This window comes from Gossypium hirsutum, chromosome A06, assembly GCF_007990345.1.
Source record: "Gossypium hirsutum isolate 1008001.06 chromosome A06, Gossypium_hirsutum_v2.1, whole genome shotgun sequence".
NCBI classification, from domain to species: Eukaryota; Viridiplantae; Streptophyta; class Magnoliopsida; order Malvales; family Malvaceae; genus Gossypium; species Gossypium hirsutum.
The window spans coordinates 74,999,542-75,018,697 of NC_053429.1; the positions used below are offsets into that span (position 1 = coordinate 74,999,542).

A 19,156-nucleotide genomic window follows, 5' to 3' on the forward strand; every position below is an offset into this window, starting at 1 on the left:
AAGATGATCAAGCTCATAGCCTATATGTTGGGTACATGACTTGTGTATGACATGATTTTACTAGCAACAGTGGAATTCATAGCTCAATTAAAGAGTTAATGATATCCTCTCATTGGCTTTGTGTGGATTGATAAATATGGAAGGTGGCCACGGGTTACTTATTCTCAAACGAGCAATTTATCATAGTCATTTGTTGATGGTGATCATATTAATCATTAAGAAGACACAATGGTGACAATGAGATAAAATAGGATTGTATTGAGTGAAAGGATTTAACTCAAAGGAATCAAGTATATCATATGATGGAAACACACACATGACGAGGTCATTAGACAAAGGAGTTGGATGAATGGCTTTCGTAAAGAGCATACTGTAAGGAGGTTTCAATCATGGGACTTCTTGTGGACTAACTCCACGATTAAGTAATTGTGAATTATCGAAACGGTTCTTCTAGACATAATTGCAATTACTTTAGCCTAATTGTATATGTCTGATTGGTCCCTCCACTAGCTCAACAGTAGCTTGATCAGACTGCATTTGAATCAAAAGAAAATTCTACGACTTTGGAAATAATTTAATTTAGTCGATTTATTCGATGTGGAATTAAATTAGGCGATCATGAGAATTGTTCAACTAGAGAATTTGATTAAAGTTTCTTAAAAATTTAATTTAGAAAATCTAAGTGATTTTTCGAAAATTTAATTTTGATCAAGTAAAATTAAATTAATCAAATTAATTAAAATTAATAGGATATTTTTGAAAATTAATTTTCAAGTAAGACAATTGGCCCAATGGGTAATTGGACTTGAAAATTGGACCTAAGATCATAAATTGGGCCTATGAACCCAAAATCTAGATCAATACCCAAAAACTGGTCAAACTGGGCCCGGTATGTGAAACCGGGCTGAAGGTCCAATCAGCGAATAGACCGAACCAGTCGAGTTGTCATTGACCCAGACTGAACTAGCTCAAGGTGCTGTAAGGGTATCGCACCTGTATCATTAGACACAGTGGTATCGACGACTGTGACGACGGCGTCCCGATGGTCGATGGCAATTGGTCTTCAATAGTTGAATAGTGGAAGTGTTACACTCCTACTGCGACTTTACCAAAGAATTTGATTTCAGATTAATTATTCCAAAAATAATATTATTTTAATGGTTTAATATTAAATTTAATTTAATACTTATCTTATTAGTATTTTATTAATTTAATATTAAAGTGATTATCTTAATATTAAATTAAATTTAATATTTATCTACAAGATAAACATTCTATTATTTTTATAATATTTAATATTAAATTTAATCTAATATTTATCTTGATAAATATTATATTAATTTAATATGAAAGGGGTTAAGTTTAATCATAGTTGAACTCTCTGAACTCTCCCTATATAAAAAGAGCCTTCAGTCATTATTTGAGACACACTTGAATTCAATAGAAAGTTGTAAATAGAAAATTCTCTAAAGAGATTATTTTAGAAAATTTCTAGAGATATTTTTCTGGTTTACAACTTGACCCAAAAGTTTAGAAAAATTCTAAAATTACCCCACTAGTAATTTTGTGAAAAATTTTATGATTCAAAGCGAGACCACTCTCGGTAGACATGAGCTTGAGGATAGTAGAGAAGGCGAATAAAAAATGTACAATTTTGATTAAGTGTTTATTACTTTAAATATCACAACCAAGATCTTGTTTTGAAAAAAAAATTAAAACTTTGTTTTCCCTAAATTTATTTTCTGCTGCGTTTTTGAAACCCGTTTTTTCCAAAAATTCTTCTTCTTGTTGCTGGATATCTCTTTGTACACATCTTCTCTTTGTTTCCTGAGCTTATAGTGAGTTACAAACAGAGTTCGAAATGGTCAAATCTTTGATGGTTCGATCATACATGATTGATTTGTGAAAACTTATGGATAAGTATCCTCCGTTTGAACTGAATTCTTTTGGATTAAAGAATCTCTTTCTGGTTGCTCTGTAACAATTAGAAGATTCTCTAGAAGAAATACAGGGTTCAACTTTTGGTAACAACATGTTATGGGATGGTGGTTCTGCTTTTGGGGTCAAACCAATACGTTCTAAGAAGAAATATTTGACTTGTTTAAAAATAGTTTAACTTATTGACAAAAATCTAACTTTGATTGATATCATTTTAACATGATTTAAAAGTTTATTTAAAAACTTTTTAAGAGTTCAAAATATAAGATTCAAAATTCTATCTCTTAGACTTCATTTGAAATATTATTTTGTCAATTTTGTTCAACTTTAATTTTTATTTTTTATATCAAAACATATTGTCAAATAAAGTTTGATTTAACATACTATTTGTCCAGTCAGTCACATCTATATCTCTATCATCTAGGACTCATCTGCTCTAATACTTAAGGCAAAGCATCTCCTCAATTAGACTTGATAAAAGGTATATTAGTCTTCCAACTGGTTTGCTAATTTCCAATTAAACTAAGGACATGTTTAGGTTCATCTACTAATACAAGTTGTCTTTCCGTATTTCAATTTGACCACGTAATACCGCTAAGTATTAGTTAAATATTAGATAACCAATGAGCTAATATTTGCTTCCATTTTGTTTTGCTTGCAAAAACCATTGAGGACAATATACAAGGGGTATTAATGCAATTCATGAATAATTTTATTAAACTGATTTATTCAAAAAAAATACAAGTATACAAACAAATATACTACACTTAAGGCACCAGATTCAACATTGTTATTATTAATGCAAAATTCACACTAAGCATTAATGGTTAAATTACTTAACTATGTTCTAAGTTAAAGTTAGTAGATTAAGGAGAATGTGTTAAGGGGGAGCAATGGTTGATTAAGGTTTAAGCTTCCTACCTTGTATTTTTTTTGTTCAACAAATTACCAAAGGAGAAGATTGTTGAAATATTTGAAATTGCTACAATGTGTAAAGGGAAGTGCCCACTTCCCTAACCGCTATGACAAAACAACAGCTTCTCATATTTGGAAGATTAGCCATTTACTGAACCCCGTATCTTGTGGTTGTGTTGATATTGTGGAATGAATCAAGCCAATCCATGATGACCAAATCACTTAGAGTAATTTATTTAGAAGATCGGGTCGAATCAAATCAAATCTAGTATATCAAATACCTTGAATCCAGGAACTTGGATTAGATTGAAACATTGGTGTCTTATCTGCCAACTGTCTATATTTACCTTGGTTGTTAATATTTTATTGTATTTAGCTATTTTAGCTATTGTTTAATATGGATTATGATGGATTTTCATTCAAAAAATTTATATAATTGAAACAATTGTATAGGCTGATGTATTGATTATTGAGAGAACTTATCAATTCAAGTGAGGAACATTATTTGTGAGAGTGCATTTGTAATTGTAAAACATTTGTGGTGTGATTTTACAAATTAAGTTTTTAGGTGAAGAATTTAGTGGTTAAAGATCTCGTATTTGAGGTACAAGAGTGTGGATTCTTCATTGAAGTGTGTCAGAATTATGATCACTAACTATAACTTGTATTTGTTTGAAGATATTAAATTCTTCTCATTGCGCTAGGCTTCATAGGCTAAGAAACCGAACTTTGTACACAAGCTTTGTTGTCCTTTGTTTTCTTTGTGCATGTCGTAGTTGTAACACCCCTTTCCCGTACCCGAGACCAGGACAAGGTACAGGGTATTACTGTGCACGAGCATGACATTTCCAAAAAATTTCGGGCTATAAGATTTCGTTCCAATTTAAAACCAAGCAATCATATTCATAATATCCCTATTATGGACCTACGAGGCCCAAAACATACATTGAGAATGGTTCGGCACTAAACCGAGAACTTAACAAAGTTTTTGGAAAATTTCTTAGGTTAAGCCTCACACGCTCATGTGGAGGCAATGCACACGCCCGTGTGCTTTGGGACATGCCCGTGTCCCTTACCCGTGTGGAATTTATTGAATTTATTTCTCATTTTGAACCTACAGGGATTTTCACACGGCCGAGCACATGCCCGTGTCCTTGGCCCGTGTACTTCACATGGCCTAGACACGCCCATGTTGTCACTCGTGCCCAAAAACTCAAGCATTCTATTTATGACGTCATCATGCATTTAGGGACACATGGAAAAGACACACACCCGTGTGCTAGGCCGTGTCCTCCACACGATTGAGACACACGGACGTGTCTCTACCCGTGTGTTTACTACCATGCATTTTTTACCTAAACATTTTAGGTGTACGGGACACACGGCCATACCACATGCCTATGGGGCTGACCATGTGTCATACACGGCCTAGACACATGCCCGTGTGTCTATCCGTATGGACCTTTTTAGAGGCTACAAATCTAAGCCAATGGTCTCCCTCAATAACCACTCATATTCGTGGACCTCAATGATGTTTAACATGGCCTAAATATGCCCAAGTACTACCATAAATGGTCTATTGCATGTTTACCTCATCTCATCGGTTATGTACATGCTAATTTATCCTCTTTGTATTTAGGATTTCCATCTCATTCAAAAACACATTTAGACTTGGCCCATTGGTATAACTCATTGCCAATTATGACCTAACCATCCCCAGTGATTTGGCCACATTTCATATGTCTATTTATAATATACCACATTTAATCATCACAAGAACATTTAACCCCAAACAAGCACAATTAGTAGGTCATAGCCTACATCAAACTGAGCCATGTCTTAAAGCCGTATACAAAAACAATAAGTTTAATATTTAAGCCTTTACATAGGCCAACCAATAACACATATCACAAAATAACCAAAACCTATACATGCCATTAAAACAAAATAAAGTATCTATATACCAAAGCAAAATAAGTTGATAGTGTTGACAATGCTCCAATCGTCTTCCAATCTTCATGAGTCCACAAGCTCTATAAAACAGGGAAAGGAGAGGGGGTAAGCATTAACATGCTTAGTAAGTCCGAATAATGGGAAAGTAAACTTGTCGGTTATTTAGCATGCAATCATATAAGACATTCAGGCCAAACATTCATAGTAAAATTTCCTATCACATGTACTCAACCATCAAGTTAGTCTCATGCTAGTAAAATGTAACATCCTTCATAGATGAGCTCATGAATTCAAACATGTCTATTCCCATTTGACATTTTAATCCCGTCAAATTTCTTGGGATCTCAATGGATATCTCATTTACCATCAAAACATGCAAGTGATCCTTTAAATGCGCACTCTTGTGAACCTCACTTTTATGGTGGGATTACCAGTCTAGGCTAAATCTCCCACAATGTAACTCATAGAGTAGTGTCGGGATTACCAGTCCAGGCTAAATCCCCTACAATGACATATACTCCTATGAGTTCAGGTCTGAATTACCAGTCCAGGCTAAATTCAGATCCTATTCGGATTACCCGTCCGGGCTAAATCCGTCAAAGCACACATATTCTTCGGGACGCTGGATCACTCTAGGATCACCCATCCGGGCTAGATCCTTTATACCATTATTTAGTTTTCAAGTAATCCATCAGACATCCCTTTTTATTCAACCGGGACATGTCATCATAACATTAATATTTCATAAGTTGTCATACAATAAATATTACTATTATAATTCATACATGTACATAAATTTTTAATGTATTTTAAAGATGGTTTACATTCGAGTTACACGAACTTACCTGGAAATTGCTTAGGTTTCGTATTTCAGTTATTCCGAAACCTTTCGTTGTCTACGATCGATCTCTGAAATCAGTTCCTCGGGGTCTATATCAGTAAAAATAAATTATTAATACCTCATGTTATTTACTTCGGACCTAAAATTCACCCCCGAGAAAAATGACCATTTTTCCCCTAACATTTCAAAATTTTACAACTTAGTCCCTAGGCTCGTAAAATGAAATACATGCAATTTCTTGGTTACCCAAGCCTAGTCGAATGCATTATAAACTCATACTAGCCCACATTTTCCTCTATTTCACTTTTCTACCACATATTTTGTACTTTTTGCAAAAAGATTCTTTTAGGGGTTTTTCATGAAAATCACTTAGGAAAAGATGTTTAACACACATCTAACTTTCATATTTCCTCATAAATCATCAAAGAACAAACATGTCACACATGGTTCATTTTGCATACATGAACCCTGGCTTAAAATATGGGTAGAAATGGAGAGAACATGTTACAAGGATCTGAAAAATAAAATAAAAAAATTAAAAACAAGACTAGGAGTCACTTACTATTGAACTTAGAAAGTGATGAAACCCTAGCTATGGTGTCCCTTGAAATTTCGGCAGCAAGAGGGAGAAGAATGGCTTGTTTTTGCCTCATTTTCCCTTTTTATTGATTTTATTTCCAAATGACCAAAATGCCCTTCCTTAGTAAACTTCCAAAATTTTCCATGCATGCCCATTTTTATCCAAAAACTTAGAAATTGGGAAAATTACTCTTTAATACATTCTAATTAATAATCTAAAGCAATTTCATACAAATTTCATACAAATTACTCTTTAATACACCTTACACTAAGAATTTCTTAATGAAACTTTAACACATGCTTACTTTCATATTCGAGGCCTCATAATAATCATAAAATAAATATTATGACATTGGATTTGTGGTCCCAAAACTACTGTTTCGACTAGGCTCAATTTTAGGATGTTACAGTAGTGCTTGCGAAAGTGTCCACTTTCGTAGTCACTTTTGCTCATACTTTACTTGTTACTCAGCAACTATTTTAGGTCAACAATAATCATTTTTTATTGTCATAAAATATGCAATTTCAACCTATATCATATGATCTTAGCAGCAAACTACAAATATAACTTTAATGAAAAATATGTATTATCTATTTATTCTCAAGTATAATTAATAAAAAAATTATGAAATAAAAAGTAATTAAAATATCAAAATCTTTATAAAAACAATCAAAATTTCATTTTCTTTTGATGGTGATCCTAATTGATTTGAAATTTCTAAAAAATATTTGACTAATTATTCTTTTAGCTTTTGCACGTAGGTTGGTTTGGTTTCTGAAAAAAATTGAAAAACATGTTTGCTAAAAATAAAAAACATTTTTAATAATGAAAACGTGAAAAGATGTTTGGTAATTATTTTTTTCTAACAAAAATAAAATAAAAATTTACATTTATATGGATTCAAATCAGGGTACCATATTTAATGTTAGAAAAATTATTGATTTTTTTTTTTGCATTTATATGGATTTAACTAGAGTCTATTCATTTAATGTTAAAAACTCTTGTTTTCATTATTTTCACTTTTACAAAGTAATTTTAGGAAAAACAACAAAAACAATTTATATTTTTTTCCAAAAATTATTTTTAAAAATTCCAACTAAAAATTATTTGTCTCTTGAAACCAAATGCAACCTAATTTTTTTATCCCATGAATTTTAGGTTAGATAATCTTATTAACAATAAAAGCATCCAGATTTTATATTAAATAAATGTTATTAACAATTAAAATAAAAATAACAATATTTAGTTTAAAAATGTTAGTAACAATAAAAAATTAAAAATAAACTATATAATAATTAATTTCTTCAACTGAATTTACTTTTAATGGTTATAGGTTAATCAATTTAAATTTATTATATTTTATTTCAAAAATTATTTCTGATAATTTTTTTATTTTATAATAATTTAAATCAATTAAATAATTTGTTATATTTTATTTTAAAATTAAGAAACTAAATAATTAATCGATTTTAATAGTTAAACTGAAAAAATAAGAATAAAAAATACAACTAGAATCTAAAATAATCCTATTCAAACTAATCCATGTATAAATTTAAACCCAAATGACTAAACATAAAATGGTCGTAACCTAAAAAAATTTTACCCTCAAACTCAAACTCAAAATTAACTTTAAACCAAAATGACGCAACTCAAAATTGATAGCCTGAAAAAACCTAAAAAATCAAATTGATTTCGTCTAGATTAGTCGATTCAAAACCAATTCGGCATGCCTAATTGACAAGTCTGTGAAAGAGAAATTATATTACGAACATGCATATTAAAATAGTGTAACTATCAATTAAGTCTTCAAGATAATAACAATATTTTCCTCAGATAAAATATATCTATAAATATAATAAATTTTTTTATTGAGTTTGTATAACAAATTAATTGAAAATATGTTTAATTGATAACTCATAAATGTAAAAGGTAAATCACAGTCTAGAAAACTATCTATTAATTTTATATATATTCTAAAAGAAGTTCATAAAAAAATAACATTCACCTAGTGTTTTTTTAAAAAAATTATTCTAGAATTAGATTGTGTTATTTTTAACGTTTTACTTAAATTTAAATTTTAATATAATATAATATTAAAATTGGAATGATTATGGATCTTTATGTAATATGAAAGTATGTATTTAATTATTTATGATTTTAAATTTATATTAATAACACAATCTTTGATTTAGATTATGTTACAAACTAACAAAACATCAATTTAAATATAAAATTATCAAAATACCCTGATTAATAATGGAAGAACAAATAAACTATAGTTACATTAGTAAATTCCCTAAATATAGCTACTATTTATTGGTTTTTTTAGAAAAAAAAGGAAGATAGATCTAAAATTTAAAATACAAATCACATTCTATAAAAGTCGCCCACTAATAAAAAAACTTAAAAAGCAAATCAAGTTCTTAAAAATCACAATTCACATCAAAGTTTTCATCTAATTATTTTACAAGTAGGTTGTTACTTATAAAATTTTTACTTAAATTTAATTTTTTAAAATATAATATAAATATTGAAATTGGAGTGATTATAGATCTCAATGTAATTTAAAAGTATATATTTAAATATTTCTAAAATTTTATTTTTTAGCTGTAATTATCACACGCATATGGCACGTGTCTAGTAACGAATCAAACCAATTCAGAAGCAACAGATTAAATGAGGTTATCGATATAGAACACCTACATAATTTGAAGGAACAGCCAGTCTCGTGTGTTGCTCATTTTGAGCCGAAAAGAAACCCATAAATTTATTAATGCATCAACAGATATATTCTCAGTTCCTCACGGAAAAACTGCTGATCTTTTCTTACCTCCCTTGCTTGCAATTTCATTATCATGAATATTTTAAAATTTAAATTATTTATATTTTACCATATCTGCTAATATTATAATACATTTCTTATTAAAGTCGAGAACTGTTTAGAGCACAAACCTAGAGCTTCCCAATCCCTACCCTACCGTTACACCCTTAAATTTTTTGTTTTTATTATTAACCTTCCTAAAAGAAAATTCGAAGGAAAGACCTAACCTAGTTTTTTTTTATTGTTTATTTTTATAATACAATTTCAATAATCCTCTCTTTCGTACTCAAATCTTTAACAAGTTAGCCATTCAAACTGCAAAATCATGTAACGACCTGATTGAGGTAAATATTAAAGAATTTAGCCATTTTAGTAACTCTCAAAGACCAAAAAACAAAAGAGTTTCATCCAGCACCTCTCAAAAATCTGTAAAAAAGAAACAAAAGTACAGGTATGAAGAACATAAAAATGTAAATTTCTCAGTGAAACCAATAACTAATGCACAAACAAACAAGCACCGACCATATTAGGTATTCAAAGGACAAACCAGGTTGATGGAAATGCGCAGTACACAAGCTCAATTCAATATAGAGCACAGAGCAATTTCTCTAACTTCCTGATTGAATGCTTGTGAGATCTTAAATTACTACGAAACAAGACACTGAATCAAATAGGGGGAAACTAAGAGAATGACTGGTGAAAATTACTATACTACGTAGGATACGTGTGAATGGTTCATCTGATACCAAGAAAAAAAGGGAGAGGACAACCATGTCAGAAATAGCATGAAGTCTATTCTCAGCTGTCCCCATGACACAAAGGCTCATAAATATTTCAAAATATTAATAGGACCTGCAACTAGTGCCTATGCGCATTTGTTTTGCATTGCATGTTTATAAGAATATAATGGAAACCATATGGCCGCAGGATAGGGAACTGAACCTTTGGTGTGCTGTGCACCCTTGGCCAACATCCTCGAAACAAATGTCAACATCCATAAGAGAGTGACACCTTAAGAATGCATTTACGAAAAATGGCTATGAACAAGAGTTTAGTAATGGGAATTCATTAGTACGATGTTACAATTGCTCACCAGGAAAACAAATGAAATGCGCAGCTACCAAATTAATAGAGACCCAACATTCTTAGCTCTGTCACATGGCTGGGATCTAGTTCCGGGGTGTTCTTATTATCTTCTCGGTCTTCAACGACATATTCCTGACATTATGCTCATCAGGGAACGTGATATGCTAAATATATTCTGCTTTGACACTAATAAACAAAGCTAGACAATATCTTACAATCTTGGGTTGACCAGATAGAATAAAATAATATATATACACCATCTTGATAACACGAATAAGCAGAATATCTTAGCTAAACTAGTTCATGGATGCACCTATATTGGAATACTAAAATATAATTTAGCTCTGCATAATGAAACGAACAGCACAAAACTTTGTTATAAAATACGTTGATGAACGCAACACTAAAGATTCAATAGCACACTGAAGTGTTAAATGAAACCAGCATTTTAGTTTTACCTCAGATCTGAAACATATCAAAACAAACACCAAAACCAGGATTTTCTAATCAAATTTTTGCGACATACCTTTGTTAATTCCTGTTTTGCAAGAACATGATAATGCCGTTCATTGATCCTCTGGCCACATATAATAGCAATGAAGAAACCATAGAGTAAACCCACCAAAACAATTGCTAAAACTGCACATCAAAACAAAATACCATACACTATAAAATATTTGTTTTGATAGTATCACAGGAAGATGGTAAACTTCGCATGCTGACCACTTGTGCAAAGCAAGTCATAAGAAGTAGAATCGTCAATGATTGAACTACAATAGCTTATTGGTACAATAATATTATAAACGAAGCTAGCCACAAGTAAGAACAGAAATGCCCTGATCTAAACAACTAAACTAATAGATTTAGGTTTGGTTGGGTTGGATTGCTTGGATCCCATATTTAGAAATATCATACTGTTTTGTTTATTCTCTGCCCTCTAGTTTTATCCATAAAGTATTTCCTCACACCTTAAATTGGATGCTTTTTCCATAATAAATTTCTTTTTCATTTTACCAAAGCATCCTTCACCCTTTCAAAAAACCATCAAGTTCATTTTAGCAACAAAACAACATTTATCCTGAGGATTTCAGTAAAAGAACTATGTCAGAGAGCGCAGTCAGCTATCCTTAAGTTCGATACAGTTAAAGAAGTTACATGTTCACTATAACTTTCTTACGGTTTCAGCTCAAACTAGCATATTGGTTTTATCTTTTCCCAATTCTTGAATGCAACCATAAATTTAACAGTATGCCTACATGATACACTAGTATATTTTCTTGCTGCATAAATACAAGTGCAATATTTTCCAAGCTATAATTCCAATCGGTCATAGTAGTAAAAGTAACCTTGCTAGTTAAACAAGATTAAAGTTACATAATAAAAGTGCGAATACATAAAATTTCTTTCCTTATTGAGACTTCCAGCAATTTATGTTGGCTGGAAAATGGAATAGTGATTTTTTCTACTCCAAACATTTTATTTACATCTGATTTAATAAATTCCATTTAACTTTAATTCTTACTAATTTGAAAACGGACTAAAGCAAGCTTAATTTGTTTATTTGATTTTGTTGGAATTCCTTAAATTAAGCAGATTTTCTACATTAGTGCTAGGAATTTCCTTGTACTATTAGCCATAATCAAATTACTAATTTTTAGGGATAGGCTAATTTCTAGAGATTATTTCCTTTTTTATTTTTCCTGCTATTCTTTAAAAGGCTGTATTATTAGAAGTAATAAGAGAGAATCATTCTTCTTCCTAAAACTTGTTCAGATTTGAACCCAAAATAGAAGAGGAGAAAAATGAAGTTTTAAAGCAGCATAATCCCTAAAAAGTAGAAACTGTGCATAATGCTGCAAAATCAACTGTGCAAATATTTACAATATACAGAGTGGGAGGAAAAAAATGAAGCATCATAAACACTGAAGGGGAAATTCAATGATTATGAAATTTGGCATTTCAAGCAGTTTTAGAAATTCAAAAAAGTTTGAACCAAAAAATATCAAGGTATTCGAAACAAGTGGAACAGCACAAAGCTTGTCTGTCAGTATGTTTTGTGCCTAAGAGCCTTTATCATAATCAGAGAGAGAGAAAGAGAGCAGTACCTGCCATAGTATAGAACCCATAAGGATGTTCATCATAACCAAACATTTCTCTTAGTTCCTCTCCATAAAACTTGTAGACCAGCACCCCTAAGAATGCCACAATCTGTTCAAAGCAAGGTTTCAATTTGCACAGAAATAGTTATTATATTTTCACAGAAGGTGTTGATCCAAAGAACTCCAATGAAACTATGTTACTTACAACTCTTTATTTTTTCTAACCAGTCATCAAATGAATGTTGGACACTTCAAAATATACAAGGGCTCGAAGATATTTTTATTTCATTAAAAGAGATGGACACTTTGGAATAGAACAAATACCCACATCTTACACTTGAACCCAGTTTTGAGCAACAAAGCGAAAAACAAAAGACTTGTTATTGTAGGATGCACACTAGAAGAATGATGGAAGAATATCGCAGCATGACTAGACACAATGTTGTTTTCCAGAGGTTTGACTTTGAAGTAAAAAGGTGGATAAATTACATAACTATTAGCTAATACATGGATTCTAGGCTAGACCAAGGTCTTCAGATTAGCACCTTTGGTCTATGGTTTCGAAGGTTTAAGGAATAATTCGGAGTTTAACAGTCTAGGAAAGAAAAGGTAAAGGCTAGACTTGAAGGCATAAAATGATCATGCAAACAAAGAAGCTCATGGTCGTAGTATCCAATGTGAAGGCAAACAAAATACGAACAAAATGAAAGAGATGAAATTATGGGGTATAGGGAGAAAACAGAAGCAAATCAATAGAATTAGGGCAGAACAAACAAGTAACAAAGAAGATATCTAGTACTTGTATATAAATCTGAAATAATAAAATATTATCAAAATAATTAAAAGCTCCTGTGTCATTCTCCCCGGCTTAGAAAACTTTCACAACTTATTCTTTCTTCCTTTCTAAACTAGTAATTCTCCATTTTCTTGCCCTTTTCTCAGCCATATGCAACTCCTCATTATGAAGTTTCAGTTCATCTTGGAGCTTTTGCAATGACTCATATAATGTTATAGCCATGTTCCCTGTGGCATTGCTCTCTAACCTAACTTCCATCATATTCTTCTCTAATAGAGAAGTCTGAAGAGCAACACAAATTTCTTCCCCCTGTTTAGTTTCAAATTGGAATATGTGAAGATCACCAGCAACTTGCATCTTGGAAAATACAGCAGTAGTGCTGCCAAATTGCATTAAGTTTCTTAATTCAGATGATTGTAAATACTCCTTAGGAATAGGACGAAAAAAGTAAACCCTGCGTTTGTTGATACCCAAAATTATCCATCCATGTATTAGTCCAATTGGATCATCAATTTTGTGAACACAGAAAAAAATTGAACTCCTATAAGGAAGTGTCCTCAATAGTAGAAATTGTTTTCTGGCATCATCTTTTGTAAGATATTCATGTTCCATTAAATAATACTGAGAAAAGGAGTATCCAATTCCCACTCTCGCCTTGCTCAAGTAATCTTAATGTTGTCAAGGAGAGTATTCCATTCAGTGCACGATTCAGGGCTACCAATGAATCAGATTTCAGCCAAGATCTGTAACATAGACAATTGCATACATCATCTCTTCTAGCAGGGTAATAACCCACAATTTAATCATGTTGTGATTGAAAAAAGGCACGAACGTTGGATCTTTTACAGCTTCATTTGACTCCCGAAATAGCTTCTTTCAAATATGCTTTTGCAGCATAATACTTCCTCTTACTTCGATCCTTAGCAGCTTTGACTTCCACCAGTGGGTCACCAATATATTTATTATCATCTAACACAGTGTATTCCTCATTCCGAGATCAAGAGATTTGGAACTAGTTACAACTTTATGACATTCAAACAAATAATTGTTGTCCGGATGACAAGGGAAATAATTGTGCAAAATTATTAACAAAAAGTCCTCATTCTTGCATCTTTCATGAATTTCATCCACTAGCAATTGATTCAAACTATTAAAATTTAGGTCTTGAATCAATTGTCTGAGTAACATGCTAGTGGTGTAAACTGAGAGCCATGTCTTAGAAAAGCACTTTGACTGTAGGCCAATTTGATAACCAATTGATTCAAGAAGACTCACTTTTCTAAGGGTATTCTAGCACAACCCGTTACTCTAGAAACAACTTGAACCTGATTTTCAGCAATGACTTTACGAAACATAGCTTTGACATTGAATGCAAGTAGTTTTTCTTTGAAAGACTACATCACCTTCACACTGTTAAATGCCTTCAAACTTTCAAGGTCTTTCTTGAATTCAGCAATGAGTTTTCTCTCGGCAGAATCAGATTTGATGGTAGAAACTAGATCAGTTATTTTTACTCCATCAACATCGGACCTTGTGTCCTTTGAGATAGCCAAGAGATTTCCAATTTGCCTCCAATCCTCACCTTCTTTTGAGAACGTAGCTATCATTCTATGAACAATCAAAGACACTCCTTAAACAAGATACGCACCAATTTCTTTACTTTCTTCTGGATACACATTATAAAAAGGATCTAATAGATCGTAATCTTGTTCTTTCACATGCATCATATCATGAAAATCAACAACATTATGTCAAATTGGTTGTGGGCACCTTCCAGAATCTCCATCGGGATTTCCACTTGTTCCTGCCCCAACTAGAATAAATTGAACACGATAATTCTTCAATTGTACGTCGTATCGCAGCCACTTCTATTCTTGACCCTGGTTTCCTCTTCCTCAACCTCTAAGACATCCAACTGTGGCTTAAAATCAAAGCCTGATAAAATCCCTAGAATCTAAATAGACTCAGATGCCAAAAATGATGTGATCTAGGGGGGCCACAACATTAAATCAATAGAATTAGGGCTGACCAAACTAGTATAAAAGAAGATGGAACTCTAGAAAACGTAGTGTTATAAAAACCTCAAGTTTCTTTCTATTAATTCAAGAAACTAAAATAATAATGTAGGATGTAAAGCTTACAACTAATTTATATAGGCTTTCTTTCTTTCAAGTAAAGTTACTATACTTTCTTACAAAAAAACTTCTACTCCTAGCCCTAGGTTTAAACCCTAAAGATAACTACTCGCCTTTAACAGTCCATACTATATCTAATACTTAATAAAATATTATAAAATAATTAAAAGCTCCTGCTCATATAAGAGATCTCTAGGTAATTACATTTCTTAAGCAAATAAGCTTTGAAAATGGAAGATGTCAGACCTTAATGATGCCACATAGTTTCAAAGTTTTTAATAATAATCTTCTTTCAATTGGAAAGTTACAAAATGTGCATGCGTTATGCATAATTTTTTTCATACACACACACCTAGTTGAATTTCCCTAATGCTAATAGGACTCAACTTACAAGTTAATACAGTTGTGAATTATCAATATTGCAACTATAAACTAACTACATTAACATGTAACGACTAGATAGCCTAATTCCATTCCCGCAACAATGAAGAGGCTAACAAAATCACTGAGTTATAGTAAGTCTAGAATCACAACCTAAGTATCCTTGAATAAGATAACTGATGAAAAATTAATAAACATGCAGTAGAGTAACTTTATCAACATGGTTTCAGACTCAGGGTCCAGCAAATAAAGACCAAACAAGTTTTAGTTTACACCAGTCATAGATTTCATTCTTTGGATCTTTGTTCTCTTAAACATCTGGCAGTAGCATGTAACCATATAAAAATATTCCAATTTCATCACATTTCAAGGAAAGTGTCGGGAAAGTAAAATGGCATGGGATATCAATCATACCAGCTGAACAATTACAAAGATGAATGCGTGGTCCCTAGCAACAAGAAACTGGAATTTTAATCTCAACCACCACCGGTCAGGTGGGACATTTGCACGTAAGATGAACAATGCCCTGCACTCTGTACAGTGAGCAAATGCAAAGCCCTCCTATAGATACAAAATAAATTACAATAAATAGTATTAGTTATCAAATCAAAAATAAAATTTACTGCATAAAGATAATAAAATGTATATTTATTTTAGCTACATGTGCAAAAAGTAGATCGACTCATAGGTATTCAATATTCAATATTGTAAGGAGTATTTTAAACAACCTAAGCAGATATCAGTTGCAAATTCAAGTTCTTTCAGCAAGACAATTTGATATCAAAGAAAGGCTGGATACAAAATTATATTGTGTAAAATAAAGAATAATGTCTATACTAGACACTGTAATTCTAATTTGTGATGGTTTTTCTTATTGCAAGAATTCAGACTGTGCAACGTAAACAAGCCAAATGCGAGACTCAAATTGTGAGTGTGCCAAACTTCCCTTAATGGTCATTTTAAACATGAATATCCCATAGCTATAGTAATTTCCAATACTAATTTTCTATTCAGGTTCAAGAGAAGACAGCAAAGAAACAAGCATTAACCTTAGTTGACCTCCAGTTATCAAGACAGGATCTATGGACATACTTCTGAGTGCCCCTGCAGTGGCAAGGTGCAATTAAGTCATCCCCTGAAAATAAGTAACCGTTTGCCTCAACATAAGTTATCTTCAGTTTTCTCAGGTAAATGAAAACCCCACCATTCCAAAATGGTTATAGGTAACTTATTAAAGAGAAATATGCATTTAAGTGGTGAGCACCTTCATTATCAAGGCATATACGGCATTGTGGGTGGTCGGCATTCACCAGATGGCTGGTTTCGTCAACATTAATTTCTTCCAAATCTTCACTAACAATAATACAATCCCCTCCAACAGCTGTAATTTCACATTCTTCAGATGTTTGTGAAATATCGGGCTGGCATAAGATGGGCTCTCTTTCTGAAATATCTTCTTTTCGACTATCATTTGATACTAGTTGCATCGCTAACAATACTGAATCTCTACAATAATGTTAAGATCATAGCCCGAGCAATGGTTCCCACTGCACATTTCAGTAAAAGCTGAGGAACCTGAAAAATATGGAAAAACAAAGTTACTCTAATCTATAAACACAACTTGCATGAGAAAATTAAGCTCTACCAATACTCTGAATGCGGATGACACCACCAAATATGAGGCAATCAGCATTCTAAATTGCTTTCAACACTTTCAATAAATTTAAAAACTAAACTAACTAGGAACTAAACAACAAGCTAATTCAAAGCCATATATATACATATATAAACTACAATTAATTAGCCAGATTTGTTTATATGGGTCTGAATCAATGAGAAATTCCATATCAGCAGACATCAATCAAATAGAGATATTGCAAAGATTCTATATTTTCTCTCTCTTCCCTAGTAAATCTCCTGATTCTTTTAATTCTTCTTCCCACCATACCCCTCAAGCAAGTATCTTTGCATCAAAAATATCAACAAAAAAAAAAAAGAGAGGAGAATATATAACCAAAAGCCATACGGTGCACGAGAATAAAGTCTTAACGAGTTCAATTATGAAAAGGAAGAACTTTCAGAAAAACTACAGAAATCAAGAAAGGCCCGAGTTGTCAATTGATGAGAATATAAAAAACAATCGAAACTCTTCCCAGATTTGTGAAGACAGAAAAAACAAAGGTAAATTAATGAATTTTAGGAATTCAACGTGTTGGAGTTAAAATTGAAGGGCAAACCTCAAACCTGACATTTAAATGTTTAGAGGATCTTCAACATTGATATTCATATGCATTTGGGTGATTATTTTTTACAGTTAAATTTCCAGCTAAAGTCAATCAAATTCTAGAAAGGAGAAGAAAACAGAGACGGAAGAATGGACGGGGCAGAACCTTGAAGGAACACAACAGACCAAAATGAATTGATAAGAAAGAGAAGAAAAAAAAACAGCTAAAATTAGATTTTTTTGTTTCTTGGTTATAACCAAAAATAGATTTTATTTATTATTTCAGATTTAATTAATTATTAATTAATTATAACAAAATTTAACATTGATATAGTTACCTTGTAGTCTATAACCTAAGGGGACAAACGACTCTTTCCTCCACGTTAGCGAAATTGCATCATCCTTGATAAAATAAATTTCATTCTTTGAATTTGTTTTTTAATTATAATAGAATGGTAAACCAATAACAACAACTCGATTAATGCAACTCAAATTCAGCTCATAATTAGAGCGATAAATATCCTAATCATCATGTCAACTCACAAAAGTTTTTAAATTTTTTTTTAAAAATTTGTTAGAATAACATAAAGTAATTAAATAAAAGTATAATTATTATTTTAGTAATTATAATTTCTTGTAATTACAAAAATTTGTAATTTACTTATTTAGTTGATAAAGTGTAATCATGTTTGATAGTACAAATTTTAATTACTATAAAAAGTTATTAATATGATAAAAATAATTTCTTTAACAAAAATTAAAATCAAATCATGATATGTATTATATTAATCTAAAAAAATATTTGATAATACAAGGGTAAACTACATATATGATTACTCAACTATCAAACATTTTCATTTTAGGCATCCAAAATAAAAAGTTTGTAATTTAAACACTCACATTATGTAGTTCGATCATTTTGATCATTCAGTTAAAATCACAAAAGGCAAGCTGACGTGACAGTTAAAAAGTTGATATAATAATAAACTTAACCTCAACTTTTACATATTATCTCAATTTAGTCATAATTTTAAAAAATCAACCCTTAAAATTTGTAAATAGTCTCAATTTAATCCTAATTCTAAAAATACAAAAAAATATAAAAAAAACATAAATTTTTTAAAAAATATAATAATAATTTTATGTTAATGTGTATGATTTAGGGTTTTATATTAACATTGTTAATTTTAGGGTTTTATAAATTTAAATTTTAGGTTAATGTTAATGTTAAATAAATATAATTATATTAATATTAAATAAAATAATAAAACTTCCACAACGTCTCTCTTCATTTCCCCGTCCCCTGCCACCGTCCCTGTATCTCTACCCCTCCCTCTCATTCTCCCTCCCTCCCTCCACAAGATGATTTAAGACCTTTTTTTTATGT

The 19,156-nt window shown here is 31.4% G+C and overlaps 1 protein-coding gene across 6 annotated transcripts; it reads right to left on the reverse strand.

Annotated features, from left to right (window-relative positions):
* Positions 1-4,634: 4,634 nt before the first annotated feature.
* Positions 4,635-18,018, reverse strand: LOC107934050 (E3 ubiquitin-protein ligase MARCHF8). 6 transcript variants are annotated; one of them, XR_005928440.1, is made up of 9 exons: positions 17,790-18,004; positions 16,810-17,120; positions 16,595-16,680; positions 15,960-16,106; positions 12,240-12,342; positions 10,661-10,773; positions 10,142-10,266; positions 5,652-5,736; positions 4,635-4,886 (listed from the first exon to the last, which is right to left on the reverse strand). XR_005928440.1 is itself a non-coding variant. In XM_016866395.2 (8 exons), the coding sequence occupies exons 2-7, from the start codon at positions 17,030-17,032 to the stop codon at positions 10,174-10,176; spliced, it is 765 nt and encodes a 254-aa protein (XP_016721884.1). In that variant the 5' UTR covers positions 17,033-17,120; positions 17,790-18,004; the 3' UTR covers positions 9,128-9,474; positions 10,142-10,173. The 6 variants fall into 6 exon arrangements, 5 of the variants coding, with proteins under 5 accessions (XP_016721884.1, XP_016721881.1, XP_016721882.1 ...); XM_016866395.2 differs by lacking the exons at positions 4,635-4,886; positions 5,652-5,736 and adding an exon at positions 9,128-9,474; XM_016866392.2 differs by lacking the exons at positions 4,635-4,886; positions 5,652-5,736 and adding an exon at positions 9,128-10,059.
* Between the last annotated feature and the right edge of the window lie 1,138 nt (positions 18,019-19,156).

Coding starts and splice junctions, on each gene's coding strand:
- LOC107934050 (XM_016866395.2), bottom strand. CDS start 17,032: ATGCAACTAGTATCAAATGATAGTCGAAAAGAAGATATTTCAGAAAGA. Junction 12,343..15,959: donor TCTTTGTAATTGTTCAGCTG/GTATGATTGATA, acceptor TGCTTTGAACAG/ATTGTGGCATTCTTAGGGGT. Junction 10,774..12,239: donor TGGGTTCTATACTATGGCAG/GTACTGCTCTCT, acceptor TTTGATGTGCAG/TTTTAGCAATTGTTTTGGTG.